Source organism: Vipera berus (assembly GCF_964194415.1).
Source record: "Vipera berus genome assembly, chromosome: 7".
NCBI lineage: Eukaryota > Metazoa > Chordata > Lepidosauria > Squamata > Viperidae > Vipera > Vipera berus.
The window spans coordinates 2,150,576-2,172,998 of NC_138209.1; the positions used below are offsets into that span (position 1 = coordinate 2,150,576).

The 22,423-nt window shown below is 49.3% G+C and overlaps 1 protein-coding gene across 1 annotated transcript in view; it reads left to right on the forward strand.

Annotated features, from left to right (window-relative positions):
* Positions 1-16,726: 16,726 nt before the first annotated feature.
* Positions 16,727-22,423, forward strand: part of CPXM1 (carboxypeptidase X, M14 family member 1) — a gene marked incomplete at its 5' end in the record, with an annotated part of 36,333 nt that continues 30,636 nt past the window's right edge. The window contains 2 exons of the mRNA XM_081332221.1: positions 16,727-17,051; positions 21,590-21,691. Of these exons, the coding sequence (XP_081188347.1) occupies positions 16,727-17,051; positions 21,590-21,691 (427 nt within the window). The remainder of the gene's footprint in view (positions 17,052-21,589; positions 21,692-22,423) is intronic.

Here is a 22,423-nt window from a genome sequence, read left to right on the forward strand (position 1 = left end):
CAGAACAGAGTTGGAAGGGACCTTGGAGGTCTTCTAGTCCAGCCCCCTGCTACACCATTTCAAATGGCTGCCCAGTCTCTTTTCAAAAACCCCCAGTGATGGAGCACCCACAACGTCTGGTGGCAAGCCGTTCCACTGTTTAATTGTTCTCACTGTCAGGAAATTTCTCCTTAATTCCAGGTTGCTTCTCTCCTTGATCAGTTTCCATCCGTAGCTTCTTGTCCGGCCTTCGGGCGCTTTGGAGAACACAGGATGAAGACTTATTCAAGAACATGGAATAATTGGGTTGGAAGAGACCTTGGAGGTCTTCTAGTCCAACCCCCTGCTCAAGCAGGAGACTAATTTCTGGCAACGACACAGAAGTAGGTTTCCACCACCACCACCCCTCATATCCCCCAAGAATAAATAAATAAAGAAGTCTAGGATGCTTTTTTCTTTCCCAAATGTCACCTAAAGAACTGTGGGCTTTATTGGTGGTCTCCCACCCGAGGACTCATTGATTTTGACCCTATGTATCTTCCTGGCATCAGTCGGTATCTTCCAGGGCTGCCACCAGAACAGAACACAAGAGAATAACGGAGTTGGGCGGGACCTTGGAGGTCTTCTAGTCCAACCCCCTGCTCAAGCAGGAAAGCCTATACCATTTCAGACAAACGGCTGTCCAGTCTCTTCTTAAAAGCCTCCAGTGATGGAGCATCCAGAACTTCTGATGGCAAGCTGTTCCACTGGTTAATTGCTCGCACCATCAGGAAGTTTCTCCGTAGTTCCAGGTTGCTTCTCTCCTTGATGAGTTTCCATCCGTTGCTTCTTGTCCTGCCTTCAGGTGCTTTGGAGGAGAGCTTGACCTCCCCCCCCCCGACGCACACACTTTGTGGCAGCCCCTCAGACCTTTTAACCTTTGACCTGTGGGCTTCAGATGTCCCCAGAAGCAGGCCCAAAGCCCACCTGAAAAATGAGGAAGCTGGCGGGAGCCAAAGCTCCCTCCAGCCGATCTGCGGATCATCAGTGGGCCCATCTTCAACGTCCCAACCTCTCTGAAAAGCTCCATTGTGAAGCAGAGGGTGAAGCCACCGCCCATCTCTGAGGTCACTGACCAATCAGGTGGAACCTTCTATTCCATTGACAGCTCCAGTCCCAGAGGTGGAAGCCTGGCTTGCTCTGCTCAACCCATCCCAGAGGTGAGAAGGAGAGCTGGTGCACCACCGAAGTCGATGTTCTACTGCAAGGGTCTCCAAAGGTGGCCACTTTCAAGACTTGTGGGACTTCAATTCCCAGAGTTCCCCAGCCACGTGGCTGACTAAGGAATTCTGGGAGCTGAAGTTGACAAGTTGCTAAGTTAGGAGACCCCTGTTCTAGTGGCTCACCCCACTAAAATATTGAGTAAAGCCCCACTCCTTACTAGCACTGATGATGTTCCCTAGTTGGGTCATGAAACATCTAAAAGCTCAGAGAGCACCAAGGACCCCACAGTCCTCCTCCTCCTCCTCCTCTGCCTCTTCCTCCTCTTCAACCCCTCTCCCTTCTAGCACTGATGATGTTACCTAGTTGGGTCATGCAACATCTGCTGGAAAACCACCAAGCTCAGAGAGCACCAAGGACCCCACAATCTTCCTCCTCCTCCTCCTCCTCCTCCTCCTCCTCCTCCTCCTCCTCTCCACAAACCCCACTCCCTTCTAGCACTGATGATGTTGCCTAGTTGGGTCGTGAAACGTCTGCAAGGAAGCCACCCAGCTTAGAGAGCACCCAGTACCCCACAGTCGTCTTCCTCCTCCTCCTCCTCCTCCTCCTCCTCCTCCTCCTCCTCCTCCTCCTCCTCCTCCTCTGTCTCTCCCTCCTCTTCAACCCCTCTCCCTTCTATCACTGATGATGTTACCTAGTTGGGTGATGGAACATCTGCAAGGAAACCATCAAGCTCAGAGTATTCTAAGGACCCCACAGTCCTCCTCCTCCTCCTCCTCCTCCGTACATCATCAGTGCTAGAAGGGTTTATTTCTCGAATTAACCCCCCTCCCTTCTAGCACTGATGATGTTGCCTAGTTGGGTCATGAAACATGTGCAAGAAAACCACCCAGCTCAGAGAGCATCAAGGGCCCCACAGTCTTTTTCCTTCCCCCCTTCCCCTCTTCCTCTGCACAAACCCCACTCCCTTCTAGCACTGATGGCGTTACCTAGTTGGGTCATGAAATGTCTGCAAGAAAAACTAACAAGCTCAGAGAGCATCAAGGACTCCTCATTCCAACCCTGAGCTACAAATATTCTCCTTTTACTGGGGGTGAGTGCTCTGTGACCTTGCTTGTTTCCTTGCAGACGTTTCATGACCAAACTAGGTAACATCACCAGTGCTAGAAGGGGGGGGTTAATAGAAAGGAGGAGGAGGAGGAGGAGGAGGAGGAGGAGATCATCAGTGCTAATGAAGAGTCCTTTTACTGGTACAGAAGACCATTCCAGTTTCAACAGCATAGAAGGAGGTCCTTTGATTCCGCAAATACTGGATTGATTGATTGATTGATTGATTGATTGATTGATTGATTGATTGATTGATTGATTGATTTAGCAACTGTATATAGCTGCCCAAATGTAACCCGGATGGTTTTCTTTTTACAAATTAGTCTGGGGGGGTGTCTGTGTCTGTGTGGCCCTCGGAACTTTGAAATTGTCATAATTTTGAACCCTGACTAAGCAACCAGCCGTTAAGCGAGGACTCCCCGTGCCACCTTGACTGTTACTCCAGTGGCAGAAAATACAGGCCGTCCTCAACTTACGACCGCAGCGGAGTCCGAAATTTCGGTTGCCCAGTGAGGACAATTCGTTAAGCGAGTTTGTGCCCCACTTTTACAATCTCTCTTCTCAGAGTTGGGAAGCACATCGCTGCCGTTGCTAAGCGAGCGACGCGGTTGTAAAGTGAACCCGGCTTCTTCCCGTTGACTTCACTCGTCGGACGGCCGCAAAAGGGGGAATCACGTGACCCTGGGAGGCTGTGGCCATCGTGAACATGAACCAGTTGCCAAGCGTCTTTTGATCACGTGACCCTGGGGATGCCGCAGCGGTCGTGAAGGGTGAAAACGGTCGTAAGTCGTTTTCTTCAGTGACGCGGTCGCCTCGAACAGTCACAAAACGAACGGTTGTAAATCGTGGACTATCTGTAACACTCCGCTCGGCTTCCAGGAAATCAGTGTCCGCTCAAGAGCTGCGAGAGCTGAGGAATTCTGGGAAATGGAGTCCACACACCGATTAAAATTGTCAAGGGAAACCCTGATGTGAACTGTGTAGGTAACTATATGTAACTTAACTATGTGTGTAACTGTGGATCATGACAGACTCTAAGGCAAGGTTTCTCGACTTCACCAACTTTTAAGACGTGCGGACTTCAACTCCCAGAATTCCCCAGCCAGCATGCTGGCTGGGGAATTCTGGGAGTTGAAGTCCGCATATCTTAAAGAGGTCCAGGTTGAGAACCCACCTCTGAGGAGTTGTCCTCATTGCTTTCTCGCTCTCCTTCAACCTCCCACAGGGTTATGGTCCGGTTGTCCTGCCCAAACAGAGATCACAAAACCTGCTTGAGTTTTGCCAGAGTTTTCCTTTTTATTCATGGTTGCTTCTCAAGGACAACTGAGATCCTTAAGGAAAAAGATGAGGGGCAGGATAAAAACCAGGTTACAGAAGATCAGCCCAGCCCGGACCAGGAAGTAAGCAATTGCCATGGAGATGAGGATGTCCTCGATCCCCTGAAGATAAGGGAGAATGGCTGCGGGTTGAGCATTCTCTCCGGCCCCTTGACCCAAGTGATGTCCTATTTGCAGGTGGTCAGAAGAATTGGGAGCGAGGGTGGTCCCCCTAGAATGGAAACGAGAAGTTGGGTGGGGCCTACAAACTCAAAAGTTACAGGATGTGGTGGAAAGGAGGAGTTTCTGGATGGAGGTCCCCCATAATTTTGATGGCCAATTGGGAGCCATGATGGTCCCCCTAGAATGGAAATGAGAGGTTGGGTGGGGCCTACAAGCTCAAAAGTTACAGGATGTGGTGGAAAGGAGGAGTTTCTGGATGGAGGTCCCCCATAAATATGATGGCCAATTGGGAGCCATGATGGTTCCCCTAGAATGGAAATAAGAAGTTATGTGGAGCCTGCAAGCTTTAAAGTTAAAGAATATGGTGGAAAGGAGGAGTTTTTAGATGGAGGTTCCCCCATAATTTTGATGGCCAACTTTGGAAGTTGGGTACATCTAAGACAGGAAGCAAAGAAGGTTCTGGAGAAATCAAGGTTGGAGTAGTCCTGGACTCCCGACAAACAATTGAGCCCAACCTTTATTTTGTTAAGCGAAGGGAGTTTTGCTCCTTCCGTCGCGATCTAAAGACATTCTTATTTGAACAATCCGGCCTGGCCTGATGGGGGATGGGTGGGGTTTTTTATTGTTATTTTAATATTTGTATTCACTGTTTTTAGTTGGGCATATGTTTAATTCCTTTTAACTTTTGTATTTTTGTATTTTTTATATATTTGCCCTGTTCACCGCCCTGAGTCCTTCGGGAGAAGGGCGGTATATAAATAAAATTAATAATAATAATAATAATAATAATAATAATAATAATAATAATAATAATAATAATAATAATAATAATAATAATAATAATAATTTTACGCTTCTTGGTCACACAGCTTTGTGAAATGTTAACTTCCCCATTTCTGGAAAGCCGCTGTAGAAGAGATCACGCTAAGCTGTTGCTCAGGGTCTCTGCTGCTTTCGCAGCCGGGACCCTTGGTTCCCGAAGCGCTTCAATAAAAGTTTTGTGAAAATCCATCCCCTCGTCTCAGGCTCTGATTGGCTCCTGCAACAGTTGGCTGACCCACTTTGGGAGACAACGTGTTCGTAAATAATAATAATAATAATAATAATAATAATAATAATAATAATAATAATAATAATAATAAGAAGAAGAAGAAGAAGAAGAAGAAGAAGAAGAAGAAGAAGAAGAAGAAGAAGAAGAAGAAGAAGAAGAAGAAGAAGAAGAAGTTGGAAGGGACCTTGGAGGTCATCTAGTCCAACCCCCTGCTAATCATTGCTTTCAGTGCTCTTGTCCCTTCGAACAGACACTAAGCAGATGGTTTTAAGTCAAGGACGACCACCTGTACGCACATCAAGTTCTAAAGGTCTGATCTTGGTTTGGTCGGTACTTAAACCTCATTAAAGTTCTGGGTGATGTGGAGACTTGTGGGGCATTGTCCACCTCTGCGATAGTCCCCCTAGGCCAGGGGTCCCCAACTTATGGTCCGCGGCCTGGGACTGGATCACAGGCACTTGGCCAGTGGGCTGCGGAAACGGCTGACCGGTGCACAAATGCGTGGGTGTGCATTTCCCCTCCCACTCGTGGCCCCTGTTTGTGCAGGCCCGCAGGCCTGGGGATGTTAGCGTGTGGTGGGTGTCTGCAGCCCATTTGTGCATGTGCCGCTAGCCCGGATGGTTTGCGCGGCCCGTTTGCGCATGCACGAACAGACCGCTAGCGCAAACGGGGCTGCTAGTGCCACGCCAGTGTGCGTGGCCCCGTGCGCGCACATGCACACACACCAATTTTGAAGCTGCTCTCCTTCCGTCTGGTCCTTGAGCCCAGAAAGGTTGGAGACCTCTTCTCTAGGCCAATGTTTCTCAACCTTAGCAACTTTAAGATGAGTGGACTTCAGGCTGGCTGGGGAATTCTGGGAGTTGAAGTCCACCCATCTTAAAGTTGCTAACGTTAAGAAACAGATCTCGGGCCAGGCTGGCTGGGGAATTCTGGGCGTTGAAGTCCACCCGTCTTAAAGTTGCTGAGGTAGTGTGGGGATCGTCCGGGATCTGCTCGCCTTCCCACCTACCCTGAGATGACGTTGGAGAAGGCGCAACTCATGGGAAGGATGAAGAAGAGGCAGGAGATGTAGAGGGCCGTCTGGAGGAGGAAGTGGACAGTGGCGAGAAGCAACAGGATATTGAGCAGGTGCTCCATTTTGGGAGCAATGTCCGGTTGGACCAGGGCATCGCCAGCTCCCTGGATGTGGCGCGGCTTCTGCATCGTGGACACCTGCAGGGGGAAAGGCCCAATCAGAGACAGAGACCACTAAGGGTCTCCAGGCCTTGGTTGGACCCTTATCTTGAGGGCTTCCAGTATGCGCAGAACGCTTTCCATGGGGCTGCGCTTGGAAAGAGATGCATGCATTTCCAGACAGCATAACTCCATCATGTTCCGGAAGGCAAAAGTGAGCCTCCAGCTGTAAGGATAGGATATCTTTGGCTACACAAAGTCAATGGTTAAGCAGGTTAGAAACTGGGAGATAGTGAGTTCTAGTCCCGCCTTAGGCATGAAAGCCACCTGGGTGACTTTGGGCCAATCACCAGGAGACGGTGAGTTCTAGTCCCGCCTTAGGCATGAAAGCCACCTGGGTGACTTTGGGCCAATCACCAGGAGACGGTGAGTTCTACTGGCACCTTAGGCATGAAAGCCATCTGGATGACTTTGGGCCAATCACCAGGAGATGGATCATTCTAGTCCCGCCTTGGGCATGAAAACTGACTGGGTGACTTTGGGCCAATCACCAGGAGATGGTGAGTTCTAGTCCCACCTTAGGCATGAAAGCCATCTGGATGACTTTGGGCCAATCACCAGGAGATGGTGAGTTCTAGTCCCGCCTTAGGCATGAAAACCGACTGGGTGACTTTGGGCCAATCACCAGGAGACGGTGAATTCTAGTGCTTCCTGCACTCCTAGATTACCTTGGCTACTTCCACAGTTGATGGCTCATGACAGGATGGATCTTCTGAAGGATGGCAAGGCAATCATGTTGCAGTCCCAGCAGATCAGAGATAAAGGATGAGGTCCAGAGATTCCACCCAAGCTCAGCTCCCAAACCGGGTCGGCCTACTCTACGCATCTAGCTCTTCACAACATGGCTTCTCCCAGTGGAGACGGTGTCCTGCCCATTCACACACCTTCAAACCCAGATCTCCCCCACATGCCCCACAGATGGTCGAGCTTCTCTTGCTGGGTCTGCTCTGAAGCTCAATTTAGTGGGTGTCTCTGGCTTTTGATGTCATAAATGGGGCAAGGAGGAGTCACTGTCACCCAAGACCCAAGCCTGGTCCTCAAGGCTGAACTCTCACGGCCAACAGGTTTCGATTTCTTTTTGGTCTGTAACCGAACTATAACTCTCACTCCACTTGAGGTGTGAGAGGGATACTCGGCATCCTAGCGGACAATCCCTTAAATAGGAGCCAGCCGTGTTGGGGAAGCAGCCAAAAAAGCCAACACAATCCTAGGCTGCATCAACAGAGGGATAGAATCAAGATCACGTGAAGTTGTTAGTACCACTTTACCAGGCCTTGCTAAGGCCACACTTGGAATCCGGCATCCAGTTCTGGTCATCACAATAAAATTCTAGACAAAGTGCAGAGAAGAGCAACAAAGACGATCAGGGGACTGGAGGCTACAACATACAAGGAGGAACTGTTGCTGGAATTGGGAGTGTTCTAGTTCAGGGGTGGGGAACCTTGGCTCTTTCATGACTTGTGGACTTCAACTCCCAGAATTCCTGAGCCAGCCATGCGTGTTTCCAAACCTCACACAACACAGAACAGAATAATAGTGTTGGAAGGGACCTCAGGGGTCTTCTAGTCCAACCCCCTATTCAAGCAGGAGACCCTACGTGGAATTTTCCTCCAGTGTGGAAATTCCCATGTATTTTACCAGGAAACATAGATAGGGCAGACTAGAAAAGTCAGTGCCCTCCTAACCATACCCAAGCACTCTTGAGTTTGCTGGCGATGTCCATTTTGTTCTCCGAGTTCGTGTTGACCTAAGGTCTAGGTCCCATCAAGCAATCCTCTAAAGCAGACATGTCAAACACAAGGCCCGGGGGCCGGATGCAGCCCGCGAAGTGGTTTCATGCGGCCCGCGAAGCCATCCTGGAAACAGTGAGGGAACGGCCCCCTCTGCCTTGGCCCTGGCCCAGAGACCCTCCTCCTGTCAGAGACCCTCAGATCTGTCCCACTCCTGCCCAGGCCCCCCATAGGCACCCTTGATGCGAACGATGTAGAGCTGGCCATGCCCACCCAGTAGGCCATACGTACTCTAGCCACGCCCACCCAGTAGGCCACGCCCACCCGGCCCCCTGACGGCAACCGCAGTGCTGATGCGGCCCTCCATGAAATTGAGTTTGACACCCCTGCTCTAAAGGAAAGAGGGTAACGGGTTCAACTCCCACCCCGTCCATCTCCTTCCCCTTGTCCCCAAATCCCTTTGGCTTTTGTTAAAAAGCGTCTGTGCCGCTGCCCAGCTGCAGAAGAGATGCCACCTCCATTTTAAGGCGGTCAAGAGTCCTCGTTCCCTTCTCTGGGCCACCAGTGAAGAACCTCAACTGGTGTACTGGCTTCTCTCCCCTCGTAAATCACATCAAAGTGGGAGGTGTGGTCCAGTCAAGCTTCTTCCTTTTTCAGAAGCAAGGTGGGATGAGGACCCCTGAAAATGGAGCAGGGGGAGGCGCCCAACCGGCAAGGCTAGAAGACCCAAGACATCACAAGGGGTTCCGCTGCCTTGTTTTATTGAGCTTCAGTTGTTGAGAGATTGTGCCTCGTCTCCTTCTTCTTCCTCTTCCTCTTCCTCCTTTTCCTCCTCCTCAAATACAAAGGCCAGGGGTACCAGGAAGTACAAATACAAAAGGAAGAGTGAGCTTTGGGAGAGAACGTAGAACATTCCTAGACAGACCACCACATCCAGGAGCTCCTCAAATCTCCCAAAGAGGTCCATGATGGAGAAGGCAAGAGCAGCCGTGGGGTGCAGCCTCTCCCAAGGCCGTGGGGCGGCTCTGGAAGAGAGAGAGAAGTTGGGATAGGATCAAGAAGACGTAAAGGGTTAGTACAGCTTTCATCTGCTTCGGGAAGACCAAACGTGGAGTTACTGGCTCCAGTCTTGGTCACCCCGATATAAAAAAAAAGATGTTGAGACTCTGGAAAGAGTGCAGAGAAGAGCAAGCAAGATGATCAGGGGACTGGAGGCCAAAACATATGACGAACGGTTGCAGGAATTGGGTTTGGCTAGTCCAGAGAAAAGAAGGACTAGGGGGGGACATGACAGCAGTCTTCCAATATTTGAGGGGCTGCCCCAAAGAAGAGGAGTGGGTCAACTTAATTCTCCAAAGCACCCGAAGGCAGGACAAGAAGTCACGGATGGAAACTCATCAAGGAGAGAAGCAACCTAGAATGAAGGAGGAATTTCCTGATACTTAGAACAATTAACCAGTGGAACAGCTGGCCACCAGAAATCGTGGATGCTCCAACACTGGAGCTTTTTAAGAAGAGACTGGACAGCCACTTGTCTGAAATGGTCAAGGGTCGCCTGCTTGAGCAGGGGGTTGGACTAGAAGACCTCCACGGTCCTTTCAACTCTGTTATTCGGTATTCATTCATTGCGCTAAACCAGAGGGAGGTTGTTCTCTCTTGGCTTAAGGCAACCGCCCTATCATTTATAAAAACCATGGTTTGCAGCTACTACATCATTGGAATAATCTGTAATGACTAGTACAGGAAATGATGTTTAAAACAAGCCATGGCTTAGAGCAGCATTTCTCAACCTTAGCAACTTTGAAACTGTGGACTTCAAATCCTGCATGCTGCCCGGGGGATTCTGGGAGTTGAAGTCCACCCCCTCTTAAAGCATCCTGGTCAGGGGATTCTGGGAGTTGAGGTCCCCCCCTCTTAAAGCATGCTGCCCGGGGGATTCTGGGAGTTGAAGTCCACCACTCTTAAAGCATGCTGGCCAGGGGATTCTGGGAGTTGAAGTCCACCCCCTCTTAAAGCATCCTGGCCGGGGGATTCTGGGAGTTGAAGTCCACCCCTTCTTAAAGCATGCTGGCCAGGGGATTCTGGGAGTTGAAGTCCACCCCTCTTAAAGCATGCTGCTCAGGGGATTCTGGGAGTTGAAGTCCACCCCTCTTAAAGCATGCTGCTCGGGGGATTCTGGGAGTTGAAGTCCACCCGTCTTAAAGCATGCTGGCCGGGGGATTTTGGGAGTTGAAGCCCACCCCTCTTAAAGCATGCTGGCCAGGGGATTCTGGGAGTTGAAGTCCACCCGTCTTAAAGCATGCTGGCCAGGGGATTCTGGGAGTTGAAGTCCGCATATCCTGCAGTTGCCACGTTTAAGAACCACTGCCTCGAAGCTGCAATGCTGTGATGAAGCTGGGAACGACACTGCGTGTGTGTGTTTTCAGTTCAGCCTCAACTCGTCAGCCGTTCCCGCCTTCAGCTCCAGCTAAAAGCCCCAAACTGGGGGCAGTTTAGGAAAGGTAGCCCTGGGCCGCCATCTTCTCGAGCCCCGCCAATCGTCTCCCTTGTCCTTCATCCTCTCCTCGGTTTGCATGTGACGCCAGGATGGGGCAAGGCCCAGCCTTGAGCTTCCTGTTTCCCATTCAGCCTCCGGGTTTGGTTGAATCTGCCAGAAAGAGGAAGGAAGGGATCAAGTCATTTTCCACACGCCCCCACCCCCACAAAGATCACCTTTTAGCGCCATTGGGAGCCGTATGGACCAAGATCTTTTTCAATCTTCCTGCCGCCGCCCCCTTCCCCACTCCGCCCTTAAGGTCATCCTCTCATGAGTCTTCCATGCTTCTGATGTCATAAATCATCTCGATGGCATCAAAGGCAGAGAATTCCTCTTGCTTCCTGTTAAAGGATCCCATAGAATCGCGGAGTCCTAGGGCTGGGAGGGACCTGGGAGGTCATCTAGACCAAGCCCCTGCCCAAGCCAGGAGTCTTCTACCCAACCCGGAAGAAACGGTTGCCCAATCTTTTCTTGAAGACCTCCAGCGATGGAGCGCCTCCCGCTTCTGGTGGCAAGCGGTTCTGTTAGGCATATGGTGTTAGCCTACAATGTTGGGTTGAAAATATATTAACCATAATGCTATGTCTTTAAGTTGTTAATTGGCCAATGGGTGTGTAAGTGTTCTCATGGCCATAAGAGGAAGCTAGGAACGTAGCTTCTCTCTCTTTCTGAATTCACTGATCTCTACTATTACTGTTTTTGCTCTGCTGTTGGTTTACTACTGTTGTAACCTGAACTGTGTATTGACCTCTGGACCGGTAAGAAGACTTTGTATTTTGGATGACTTCTTGGACTGTTACTATTGTGTATGACTTGGACTGTTTATTTTTGACTGTGCATTTTTGTTTTTACACCACCTCAAAAGTAAACTACTTTTTGCTTTTACAACTCAGTGTACTCTTGTGGTTTCTGTGTGACTCTTGCTGCTCTCAGTACCCTTCCTTGTCTGTGCAACTCTTTGGTAGCACAAGGAGACCTCTGCACAACAAATTCCTTAACAGGTTCCACTGGTTTAAATTGTTCTCACCGTCAGGAAATTTCTCCTTGGTTTGTGGGTTGGACGGACGAACTTCCACCCGTTGCTTCTTGTCCTGCTTTGGAGAATAAGAGAATCACAAAGTTAGAAGGAAGGGACCTCGGAGGTCTTCTAGTCCAACCACTTAGCCCAGGCAGCAGTCCTTCTACTGTCCCAATCTTATACCAAATGCTTGCCCAATCTTTTTCAGCAATGGAGCACCTACCAGTTCTGGAGACGAGTTGTTCCACTGGTTGATGGTTCCAGACAGGAGATGCACAGCCCAGAAGCCCACCTTTTGCCCATTGACTGTAAAGTGCCCATCGATCTCAACTTAGTTCTGTCCCTCTCAGAGCTCCAGAACGAAGTCTGGAAAAGAGATTCTCAGGCTCATTCAGAACTTCAGCCACCAGGGGGCATCAATGCTCTGCTGGTGCTTTTGTCGTCAAAATTGCTAAGGGAGGGGTCTTCCAACTTGGCCCTTTGATGACTTGTGGACTTCAACTCCCAGAATTCCTCAGCCAGGCACGCTGGCTGAGGAATTCTAGGAGCTGAAGTCCACTCCTCTTAAAGTCTATACCGGGGGTCTTCCAACCGGGCCCTTTGATGACTTGTGGACTTCAACTCCCAGAATTCCTCAGCCAGGCACGCTGGCTGAGGAATTCTGGGAGCTGAAGTCCACTCCTCTTAAAGTCTATACCGGGGGTCTTCCAACCGGGCCCTTGGATGACTTGTGGACTTCAACTCCCAGAATTCGTCAGCCAGGCACGCTGGCTGAGGAATTCTGGGAGCTGAAGTCCACTCCTCTTAAAGTCTATACCGGGGGTCTTCCAACTGGGCCCTTTGATGACTTGTGGACTTCAACTCCCAGAATTCCTCAGCCAGACAAAGGGCTGTCCAGTCTCTTCTAATTGACCGAGATTCCAAGAAGCTGGCAACTTGTTATGGAGTCTTTGAAGCGTGTCTCTGCTCCCGATGACTCCCCTTTAGCAACTCGATGACTCCCCTTAAGCAACTCGCGGTAGCGGGAGAGGAACCCTGAGGGCAAATGCTGAGTATTCTACAAGGCAGGCGAGAGGCTGAACGTTGGGGAGGCAGAAAACTCCTACCAAATTCTTAAATTGCTCCAAGGCCGGAGGGGGAAAAAAATGTTTTGCATTGGGAACGGAGGGTGATGAAACAGGAAAGCTCGCTCAGATTAATTCCAGATGCCTTCGTGCTTTGTTATCTGTTGGAATAACTGGGAGGACAACAAGAGTAACCCCTTCCTTTCCAAAAACCTGGAATTCTCGCCCAGGATCCGACAAAACAGCCTCCTGGATCTACGGAATAACTGCCCTCCACCAGGATCAGAATACAACTGGAAGGGACCTTGGAGGTCTTCTAGTCCAGCCCCCCCCCCCCGTTCAAGCAGGAGACCCGCCTATATCATTTCAGACAAGTGGCTGTCCAGTCTCTTCTTCAAAAGCTCCAGTGATGGGGCACCCACAACTTCTGGTGGCAAGCTGTTCCACTGGTTAATTGTTAGGAAGTTTCTCCTGAATTCCAGGTTGCTTCTCTCCTTGATTAGTTTCCATCTGTTGCTTCTTGTCCTACCTTCGGGCGCTTTGGAGAATAATGTGACCCCCTCCTCTTCTTTGTGGCAGCCCCTCAAATACTGGAATAACTGCTATCATGTCTCCCCTATTTCTTCTTTTCTTTAGACTAGCCCAGTGGTCAGCAACCTGAAACAGTGAAAGAGCCACTCAGAACCGGCTCCCTCACAAAAGGAAAAACTGGGAGCCGCAAAAAATGTGTGCGTATGTGCGCACATGCGCACATGCGCAGAACAGGGTTTGACTGAAGAGTGGAGCCAAGGCGAGATATGCACCTACCCTGCATATTTGAATTGATTGGTTGAACTTTTTTAGTCCCACTTTTTTTTTTTTTTTGGACTACACATAGCAGAGGACTGGGAGCCGCAGGAGACGGCTGAAAGAGCCGCATGCGGCTTTGGAGCCGCGGGTTGCAGACCTGTGGACTAGCCAAACCCAAGTCCTGCAGCCGTTCTTCGTTATGTTTTAATCTCCAGGCCTTGGATCCTCTTAGCTGCTCTTCTCTGAACTTTTTCCAAACTCTCAACATCTTTTTTGTGACATGGTGACCCAAATTGGCTGCAGTATTCCAGGTGTGGTCTTACTAGGGCTTTGTAAAGTGGCACCAATACTTCGCGTTTATCTTGATTCTATCCCTCTGTTTATGCAACCCAGGATTGTATTAGCATTTTTGGCGGCGGCTGCACACAGCTGGCTCAGCGTCAAGTGATCGTGACTAGGACTCCAAGATGCCTCTCAAGAGTTGCTGTTTCTGAGCCAGATTTTGCCTAATCTGTATTTGTGCCTTTGGTTTTTCCTGCCCAGGTGTGAAATCTTGCTTTTCTCCACATTAAAAATCCAAAATCGAACCCCTTTCGTGTTTGCAGCCACCAAATCAAGGTACAAACTTTGAAACTTGAAAGATTTAAGTTTCAGGTTTCCCAGCTCCTGTTAAACCCGGTTTTGTGGGCTGGGCTGCTAAACTGTGGTTTATGACAAGATGATCCGTCAGAAAAGGAACTTTATATTGATGGGGTTCTTATTTGCAGAAACCTGAGCAAAAGGTTTATACTTAATTGTCGTTCGTTCAAATAATAAGAACGGGATTAATTTAAGGTTGGCCAAAAGAGAATATTATTGGAAGAAAAATCCAGCAAGGCCATCATGCGGATTATAGAATGATAGAAATTAATTGTGATTGGTTGTTTTTTTAAAATACTAAGCCAGACAACGTGCTGTTTACCAACAAATATGAAGGCGATTGTGTTAAAAATCAATCAAACGTGTTTTTTTTACAAAATAAACTGTGGTTTATGAAATATAGGAAGTTTGGTGGGTTTTATAAGTTACATAAAAGGGACCCGTTTTCATCCTAGCTCCTGAGTGGAAGAATCTGGCTGAAAATACAGATAGTCCTTGCCTTACAACCGTTCATTTAGTGACTGCTCAAAGTTACAACAGCACTGGAAAAGCTACAATGGTACGGACCAGCATCCCCCAGGGTCACGCGATCCCCTTTTGCCACCTTCTGACAAGCCACATTGACAGGGGGGGGGAAGCCGGAGTGACTTAATGACCGTGTCACTAAAGCACAAAGATTCACTTAACAACCGTGGCAGGAAAGGTCGTAAAATGGGGCACGACTCATTTCACAAGGGTCTTGCTTAGCCACAGAAGTTTGGGGCTCCCTTGCGCTCTTAAGACGAGGACTCTCTGCAAAAACCTCAATGCAACCCAAAGTGGTCTGCAGACGAGGTCTGAGTGCATCGGACCAGACGGATGCAAACGAATTCATTTGCATGATTTGCATAAGGAGGGCAGGAGGCATTGCGTATCCAGGGGTTTCGAATGGAGTAACTAGCAGTAGATTTAGTAGGGGTGTCCAATCTCGGCCACTTTAAAATCTGTGGACTTCAAGAAGTTTCGTGACCCAACTAGGGAACATCATCAGTGCTAAGAAGGGAGCAGGCGGGAGGAGGAGGAGGAGGAGGAGGAGGAGGAGGAGGACAATGACCGTGGGGTTCTGAATTCTATTGTTTTCTTGCAGACGTCTCATGACCCAACTAGGTAACATCATCAGTGCTAGAAGGTAGGGGGGTTTGCAGAGAGGAGGAGGAGGAGGAGGACTGTGGGGTCCTTGGTGCTCTCTGAGCTGGGTGGTTTTCTTGCAGACCTTTCATGACCCAGCTGGACAACATCATCAGTGCTAGAAGGGAGGAGGAGGAGGAGGAGGAGGAGGAGGAGGAGGAGGAGGAGGAGGAGGAGGAGAAGGACGAAGACGATGACTTTGGGGTCCTTGGTGCTCTCTGAGCTTGGTGGTTTCCTTGCAGACGTTTCATTACCCGACTAGGAAACATCATTGGTACTATAATAACAGTACAGTAACATGACTAAGCACGGATGATGTTACCTTGTTGGGTCATGAAACGTCTGCAAGGAAACCACCAAGCTCAGAGTCCACCAAGGACCCCACAGTCCTCCTCCTCCTCCTCCTCCTCCACACACACACACACACACACACACACACCCCCGCAAACTCCAGTCCCTTCTAACACTGATGATATTACATAGATGGGTAATGAAATGTTTGCACCAAAGACCTTGAAACCCATGCTGATGTTTTGTCAGAGGAGAGGAGAGGAGAAGAGACAGAGACACAGACACAGAAAAGAAAGAGACACAGAGAGAGAAGCGAGAGAGAAAGAGAGAAGAGAGAGAAGAGAAAGAGAAAAGAGACAGAGAGAAGAGACAGAGAAAAGAGAGAGAGACAGAAGATAAGATGAGATGAGATGAGATGAGATGAGATGAGGAGAGGAGAGGAGAGGAGAGGAGAGGAGAGGAGAGAGAAGAGAAGAGAAGAGAAGAGAAGAGAAGAGAGAGAAGAGAAGAGAAGAGAAGAGAAGAGAAGAGAAGAGAAGAGAAGAGAAGAGAAGAGAAGAGAAGAGAGGGAGGAAGGAAGGAAGGAAGGAAGGAAGGAAGGAAGGAAGGAAGGAAGGAAGGAAGGAAGGAAGGAAGGAAGGGAAAAGAGAAGAGAAGAGAAGAGAAGAGAAGAGAAGAGAAGAGAAGAGAAGAGAAGGCAGGGAGGAAGGAAAGAAGGAAAGAAGAGAAGAAGAGAAGAAGAGAAGAGAAGAGAAGAGAAGAGAAGAGAAGAGAAGAGAAGAGAAGAGAAGAGAAGAGAAGAGAAGAGAAGAGAAGGAAAGGCAGGAAGGAAGGAAGGAAGGAAGGAAGGAAGGAAGGAAGGAAGGAAAGAAGGAAGGAAGGAAGGAAGGAAGGAAGGAAGGAAGGAAGGAAGGAAGGAAAGAAGGAAGGAAGAGAAGTCCGAGCCAAATCTCTAATGCAAATCCTCCCCCCCCCCGCCAAAAAAAGTGGGAAGCGGGGGGGGGGGGTTGGGGCTGCGCGTCCCAAGGAGAACAGCTTCAAAGGGATTCCCACCAGGCAGAAGAAGCGCAGCGGCCCCCATTTGCAGAACAAATGGAAGAAGTCAAGCGAAGCCAAGGACGCTGAAGGGGAGGGGGCCGGCTCTCTCTCTCTCCCTCTCTCTCTCTCTCTCTCTCTCTCTCTCTCTCTCTCTCTCTCTCTCTCTCTCTCTCTCTCTCTGTGTGTGTGTGTGTGTGTGTGTGTGTGCAGGCGTCTTTTTTTAATGGGCCCCAGCTATTCCCGACAATGCGGTAGGCGTGTGGGAAAAGCAAGGAATGCGAGCCGGAGGATGCTTTCAAAGCGCCCCGAGTCGTCTCGGGGAGAAGAAGCCGGAGAAAACTCGGAGGGGCAAACTCTGCAGATCGCGGGGTCCAGCTTGCCCGACATGCTGTGGGTCCCCGCCGCCCTCCTGGCCCTTTCCCACCTGAGCTGGGTCCCCTCTGCAGCGGGACACCCCCTTGGGGTCACCCCGGGACCCTCTCAGAAGACGCTCGGGGACGCCCCGGCCAACTGGACCACGGCCCTGCCCCGCTTGGTCTCACCTCTGGTTTCCACAGCCGGGGCCAGAGGAGGCGAGGGCCCGGGGCCCACGGAGCACCCCGAAATCTCAACAACTCTTCCCAGGCAACCAAGTCACCCGGAGGTGCCACCCTCCAGCAGCGGCGCCACGAGAGTGGGGGTCACCACGGAGACCCCGAGCAGCAGCAAAGGTACCTGACTAGCATTGGAGCTTCAGACAAAACGGGGTGTGTGTGTGTGTGTGTGTTGGGAAAGGGAGGGGTGGCGGTGTGGCTTTGGCGGTGGGGGGCATCCGCTGTCACCTTTTGGGGGGGAGCAGGAGGCAGGGAGGAGAATCTGGCGAACCCTGGAAGCGGGCGACCAACCAAGCAGTTGCGATGATGGGAATTGTAGTCCCTCACCTCTGGAGGGCCCTCAGGTGTGAGGAGGGGGGGTGTCTGATGAGTAAACGGGACAAGAGGGGGCCTTGGGGGGCCCGGGGGGGCAGCTGATAAAAAGGATGCTCTGCTTTCCCAAAGGCGACCCCCCCCCCAATCCAATTTTTTGTTCCGGAGGAGGATTCTACGGGTGGGTTGATGAAGGAGAATCTTGGCAGCTCAGGGCTGAAATGAGGGCGAGCTGGGTGGTCTCGGAGCTTTGGGGGTTTCCTTGCAGACGTTTCATGACTTAGCTAGGGAAGGTCACCGTGGCTAGGAAAGAGTGGGGCTTGCAGGGAGGAGGAGGGGGAGGAGGAAGAGGAGGAGGAGGTGGGGGAGGAGGAGGAGGAAGAGGAGGAGGAAGATGAGGAGGAGGAGGAAGAGGAGGAGGTGGTGGAGGAGGAGGAGGAAGAGGAGGAGGAGGGAGAAGATGAGGAGGAGGAGGAAGATGAGGAGGTGGTGGTGGAGGAGGAGGAGGAGGAGGTGGTGGAGGAGGAAGATGAGGAGGAGGAGGAAGAGGTGGTGGTGGTGGAGGAGGAGGTGGTGGAGGAGGAGGAAGATGATGAGGAGGAGGAAGATGAGGAAGAGGTGGTGGAGGAAGAGGTGGTGGAGGAGGAGGGAGAAGATGAGGAGGAGGAGGAGGAGGAGGAAGATGAGGAGGAGGAGGAGGAAGATGAGGAAGACAACTGTGGAGTCCTTAGTGCTCTCTGAGCTTGATGTTTTGCAGATGTTTCATTACTCAACTAGGTAACATCATCAGTGCTAGAAGGGAGGGGGGTTTGCAGGAAAAGGAGGGGGAGGGAAGGGGAAGGGAAGGGGGGGACTGTGGAACTTGCTGCTCTCTGAACCTGCTGGTTTTCTTGCAGATGTTTCATTACCAAACTAGGTAACCCCATGGATGCTAGGAAAAGTGGGGTTTATGGAGTGGACGAGGAGGAGGAGGAGGAGGAGTGTTTATGTACGTGTATGTGTATGTGTGTGAGTTTGTGTATGTATATATAGGCAGTTGGGCTGTTGGTTTGATCTTGCAGCTTGGCAACTTGGCTGCAAATGTTTCATCTCCATTTGGACGTGTGTGTGTGTGTGTGTGTGTGTGTGTGTGCGTGTGTGTGTGTAAGTTTTTACCAGTCAGACTGGTTTTTTTAATCAATACACCTTGGGTTTTTGAACTTGCTATACTGCAGTTCTATTATTATGATTTCTTTTGCGTTATAAACAGGGCTCAAGTCGCAACTGCGATATATTGTGTATTCGAATTTCTTTTTTGCTGACAAAGATTTCTTTTTTGCCTCCCATTTAACTCTTTGTCAGCAAAAAAAGAAATTCATATATATATATATATATATATATATATATATATATATATATATATATATATATATATATATATATATATATATATATATATATATATATATATGTAGACCACGGAGACATCCTCGGACAAGCGCTGGCTCTTCGGCTTTGAAACGGAGATGAGCACTGGCCCCTAGAGTCAGAAACGACTAGCATGCATGTGTGGGGGAAACTTTACCTTTTTATGTATGTATGTATGTAGGTAGGTAGGTAGGTAGGTCAGTCGGTCTTGGCATATTCGGGTCTTTTCCCGTGTAGGATTGAGGGTGTCTTGGCGACGTTTCAACGAGGTCCAACTCGTCATCTTCAGGCTGGTGTCTTCGGTTTCGTGCTTGTGCGAGCAAATGGGACCTCGTCGAAACGTCGCCAAGACACCCTCAATCCTACACGGGAAAAGACCTGAATACACCAAGACGTACCTATACCCGTGATAATTTTTTTTTATTTTATTTTTAATTCCATTTATATCCCGCCCTTCTCCGAAGACTCAGGGCGGCTTACAAGCTTAGCAGTAGCCTAATCTACGAATATATACATATATATATATGTATACACACACACACACACACACACACACACACACACACACACACACACGGATATCTTCAAGTAACGGTTGCTTTCCCACGGCTTCCGTCCATAGGATCTAAGCAGCTGAGGACCGCTAGAGGTCAGGGATATTTGTGAATCTGATCCAACCTTCAGGAAGAACCCAAATAATGACCCCAGGAGCCATCCATCCTCCCTCCTCCAGGGGAAAGTTGTAAACCCGGCTGTCAGGTAGAGCGGAGTGCAAGGCCAGTTCTTTGAGGGTGGGAGGGGTCACACCAGCTTCCCCCTCCCCCCAGCCAGCTTTCATGGCTAAAGCAGGACTAGATCGGGCCAAAGTCACCCAGCTGACTTTCATGCTGAAGGCGGTGCTAGAACTCACCGTCTCCTGGCCACACCCAGCTTAAATTTGCTGAGTTCGAGAAACACTGATGTAATGAATACGTGCAATAATCAATTTAGAGCAGGCTTCCTCCCCCCCCCCCCCGCAACCCCCACCCACCAGGGACTGCAATTCAAGCTGTCCGGCTCTGTCCTTCAGAGCCTGGAAGGGAAGCAGCTGCTGCAGGTGGGCCCTAATCCAAGCTTGCACAGAGCATCCCTGTCCCCGTGCTCCCCACCCCCACCCCCCCTTCCAGCCCACACGGCTTCCCTCAGCCCTGCAACACGCCTGCTGGGGAAGGACTTCTTTGGGCGGGCAAGACCCCCCCCCTTGTCTCTTGGGACACCCTGGCTTCCCACAATATCGCTGGAAGGATCCAAAATAAAGAATAACCTTAACAGAAATTAGGTTGTCTCACCCAACTGGCATCTAATGCGCGAGACAGATGGGTGGGCAGCTTAGATAGATAGATAGATAGATAGATAGATAGATAGATAGATAGATAGATAGATAGATAGATAGATAGATAGATAGACAGACAGACAGACAGACAGACAGACAGACAGACAGACAGACAGACAGACAGACAGACAGACAGACAGGATAAAAGACAGAGATATAGATAGATGAGAGAAGAGATAGAATAGATAGATGATAGATAGATAAATAGACAGACAGACAGACAGACAGACAGGATAAAAGAGATAGATAGATAGATAGATAGATAGATAGATAGATAGATAGATAGATAGATAGATAGATAGATAGATAGATAGATAGATAGATAGATAGAATAAAAGATATAGAGATATAGATAGATAGATAGATAGATAGATAGATAGATAGATAGATAGATAGACAGACAGACAGACAGACAGACAGACAGACAGACAGACAGACAGACAGACAGACAGGATAAAAGAGATATAGATATAGATAGATAGATAGATAGATAGATAGATAGATAGATAGATAGATAGATAGATAGATAGAATAAAAGATATAGAGATATAGATAGATAGATAGATAGATAGATAGATAGATAGATAGATGATAGATAGATAGATAGATAGATAGATAGATAGATAGATAGATAGATGATAGATAGATAGATAGATAGATAGATAGATAGATAGATAGATAGATAGATAGAATAAAAGATATAGAGGATAGATAGATAGATAGATAGATAGATAGATAGATAGATAGATAGATAGATAGATAGATAGATAGACAGACAGACAGACAGACAGACAGACAGACAGACAGACAGACAGGATAAAAGAGATATAGATATAGATAGATAGATAGATAGATAGATAGATAGATAGATAGATAGATAGATAGATAAAAGATAGATAGATGAGACAGAAGAGATAGAGATGATAGATAAATGATCGATGGACGGACAGACAGACAGATGGATAGATAGGGATGGATGGATGATAGATGGATGAAGGAAGGAAAAGAAAGTGAGAGACAAAGAAAGATAAGAGAAAAGAAGGAAGGAAAGAAAAAAGGAAGGAAAGAAGAAAGAAAGAAGAAAGAAAGAAAGAAAGAAAGAAAGAAAGAAAGAAAGAAAGAAAGAAAGAAAGAAAGAAAGAAAGAAAGAAAGAAAGGAAGGAAGGAAGGAAGGAAGGAAGGAAGGAAGGTATCTCTCTTCATGGGACACCTTTCTTTCTCTCTCTCTCTCTGAGAGAGAGAGAGAGAGAGAGAGAGAGAGAGAGAGATGCACACATTGACTTTGGTTGTCAGAAGGCCGCAAAAGGGGATCACAGGAGCCCAGGACGCTGCGACCGTCATAAGTGTGAGTCAGTTGCCCAGCGTCTGACTTTTGATCGCGTGACCGCAGGGAGGCTGCGGCTGTCATAGCTGCAAAAAACGATCACAACTCAACTTTTTCCAAGGCTGTTGTAACTTGGAACGGTCACTGAATTAATCGTCGTAAGTCGGGAACTCTCCGCACGCGCCCGGCCACCCGGAGGAAGGAGACTGACCCGCTGTGTGCTTTTACTTTTCCCCCCAGCTGCCAAAAAGCCTCTCCGGGTCAAAATAGTGAAGAAAAAGATTTTGAAGAAGAAAACCAAAAAGCTGCTGAATCCGGAAAGGGCCCCCCAAAGGGCATCAGGTGAGTCCTTTTGCTCCTCTTTGCATTTCCTCCTCCCCCGGGGCCCAGAAGGCTGGACTGCAGCTCCCATCATCCCAGGCAGGACCTTTTTGGGGTGGGACGAGGGGTCCGTCTCCTTCGGAGGATGCTTGCGGGGGGGGAAGGGGGCTGCGCACCCCTTGGTGGCTGCAGAGGGCCACGTCTGTGGCGAGGGCAGAGAAATCCTTCAGTTACGGAGCCACGAAGGAGCTGCCTCAGCAACACAACGTGGCTGTGTGAATGTGACCAAGCAGCAGTTCCTCTGCAAAAAGACACACACACACACCAGGGAGCATCACAGGAGATGCCTTTTAGGAGGCACCCTGGAACCATTTGGCACCCATCGGCCTTTAGCATCTGCCGCCCCGAGCAGCGTGCATTAAGCTTTCTCTGGACCACACAAGGACTAGAAACTTGAGGCTGGATCACTTCGCCACTTTGGATGCCACAGGAGGTGCCTGACAGGGCCTCGTCTTATCCCATGGCCAGTTTGTCCCATGCTTGCGTCACTGGTGCCAGAGTCCTACTTATGTACGTGTGTTTGCATGTATGTACGTATGTTTGTATATGTCTATTTATTACTCACTTACTCCTGTGAGATGTGTTGGGTTGAAAGGCAGTGAGGGACTGGCACAAAGTCACCCAGTTGTCTTTCATGCCTAAGGCGGGACTAGAACTCACCACCTCCTGGTGATTGACTCAAAGTCACCCAGC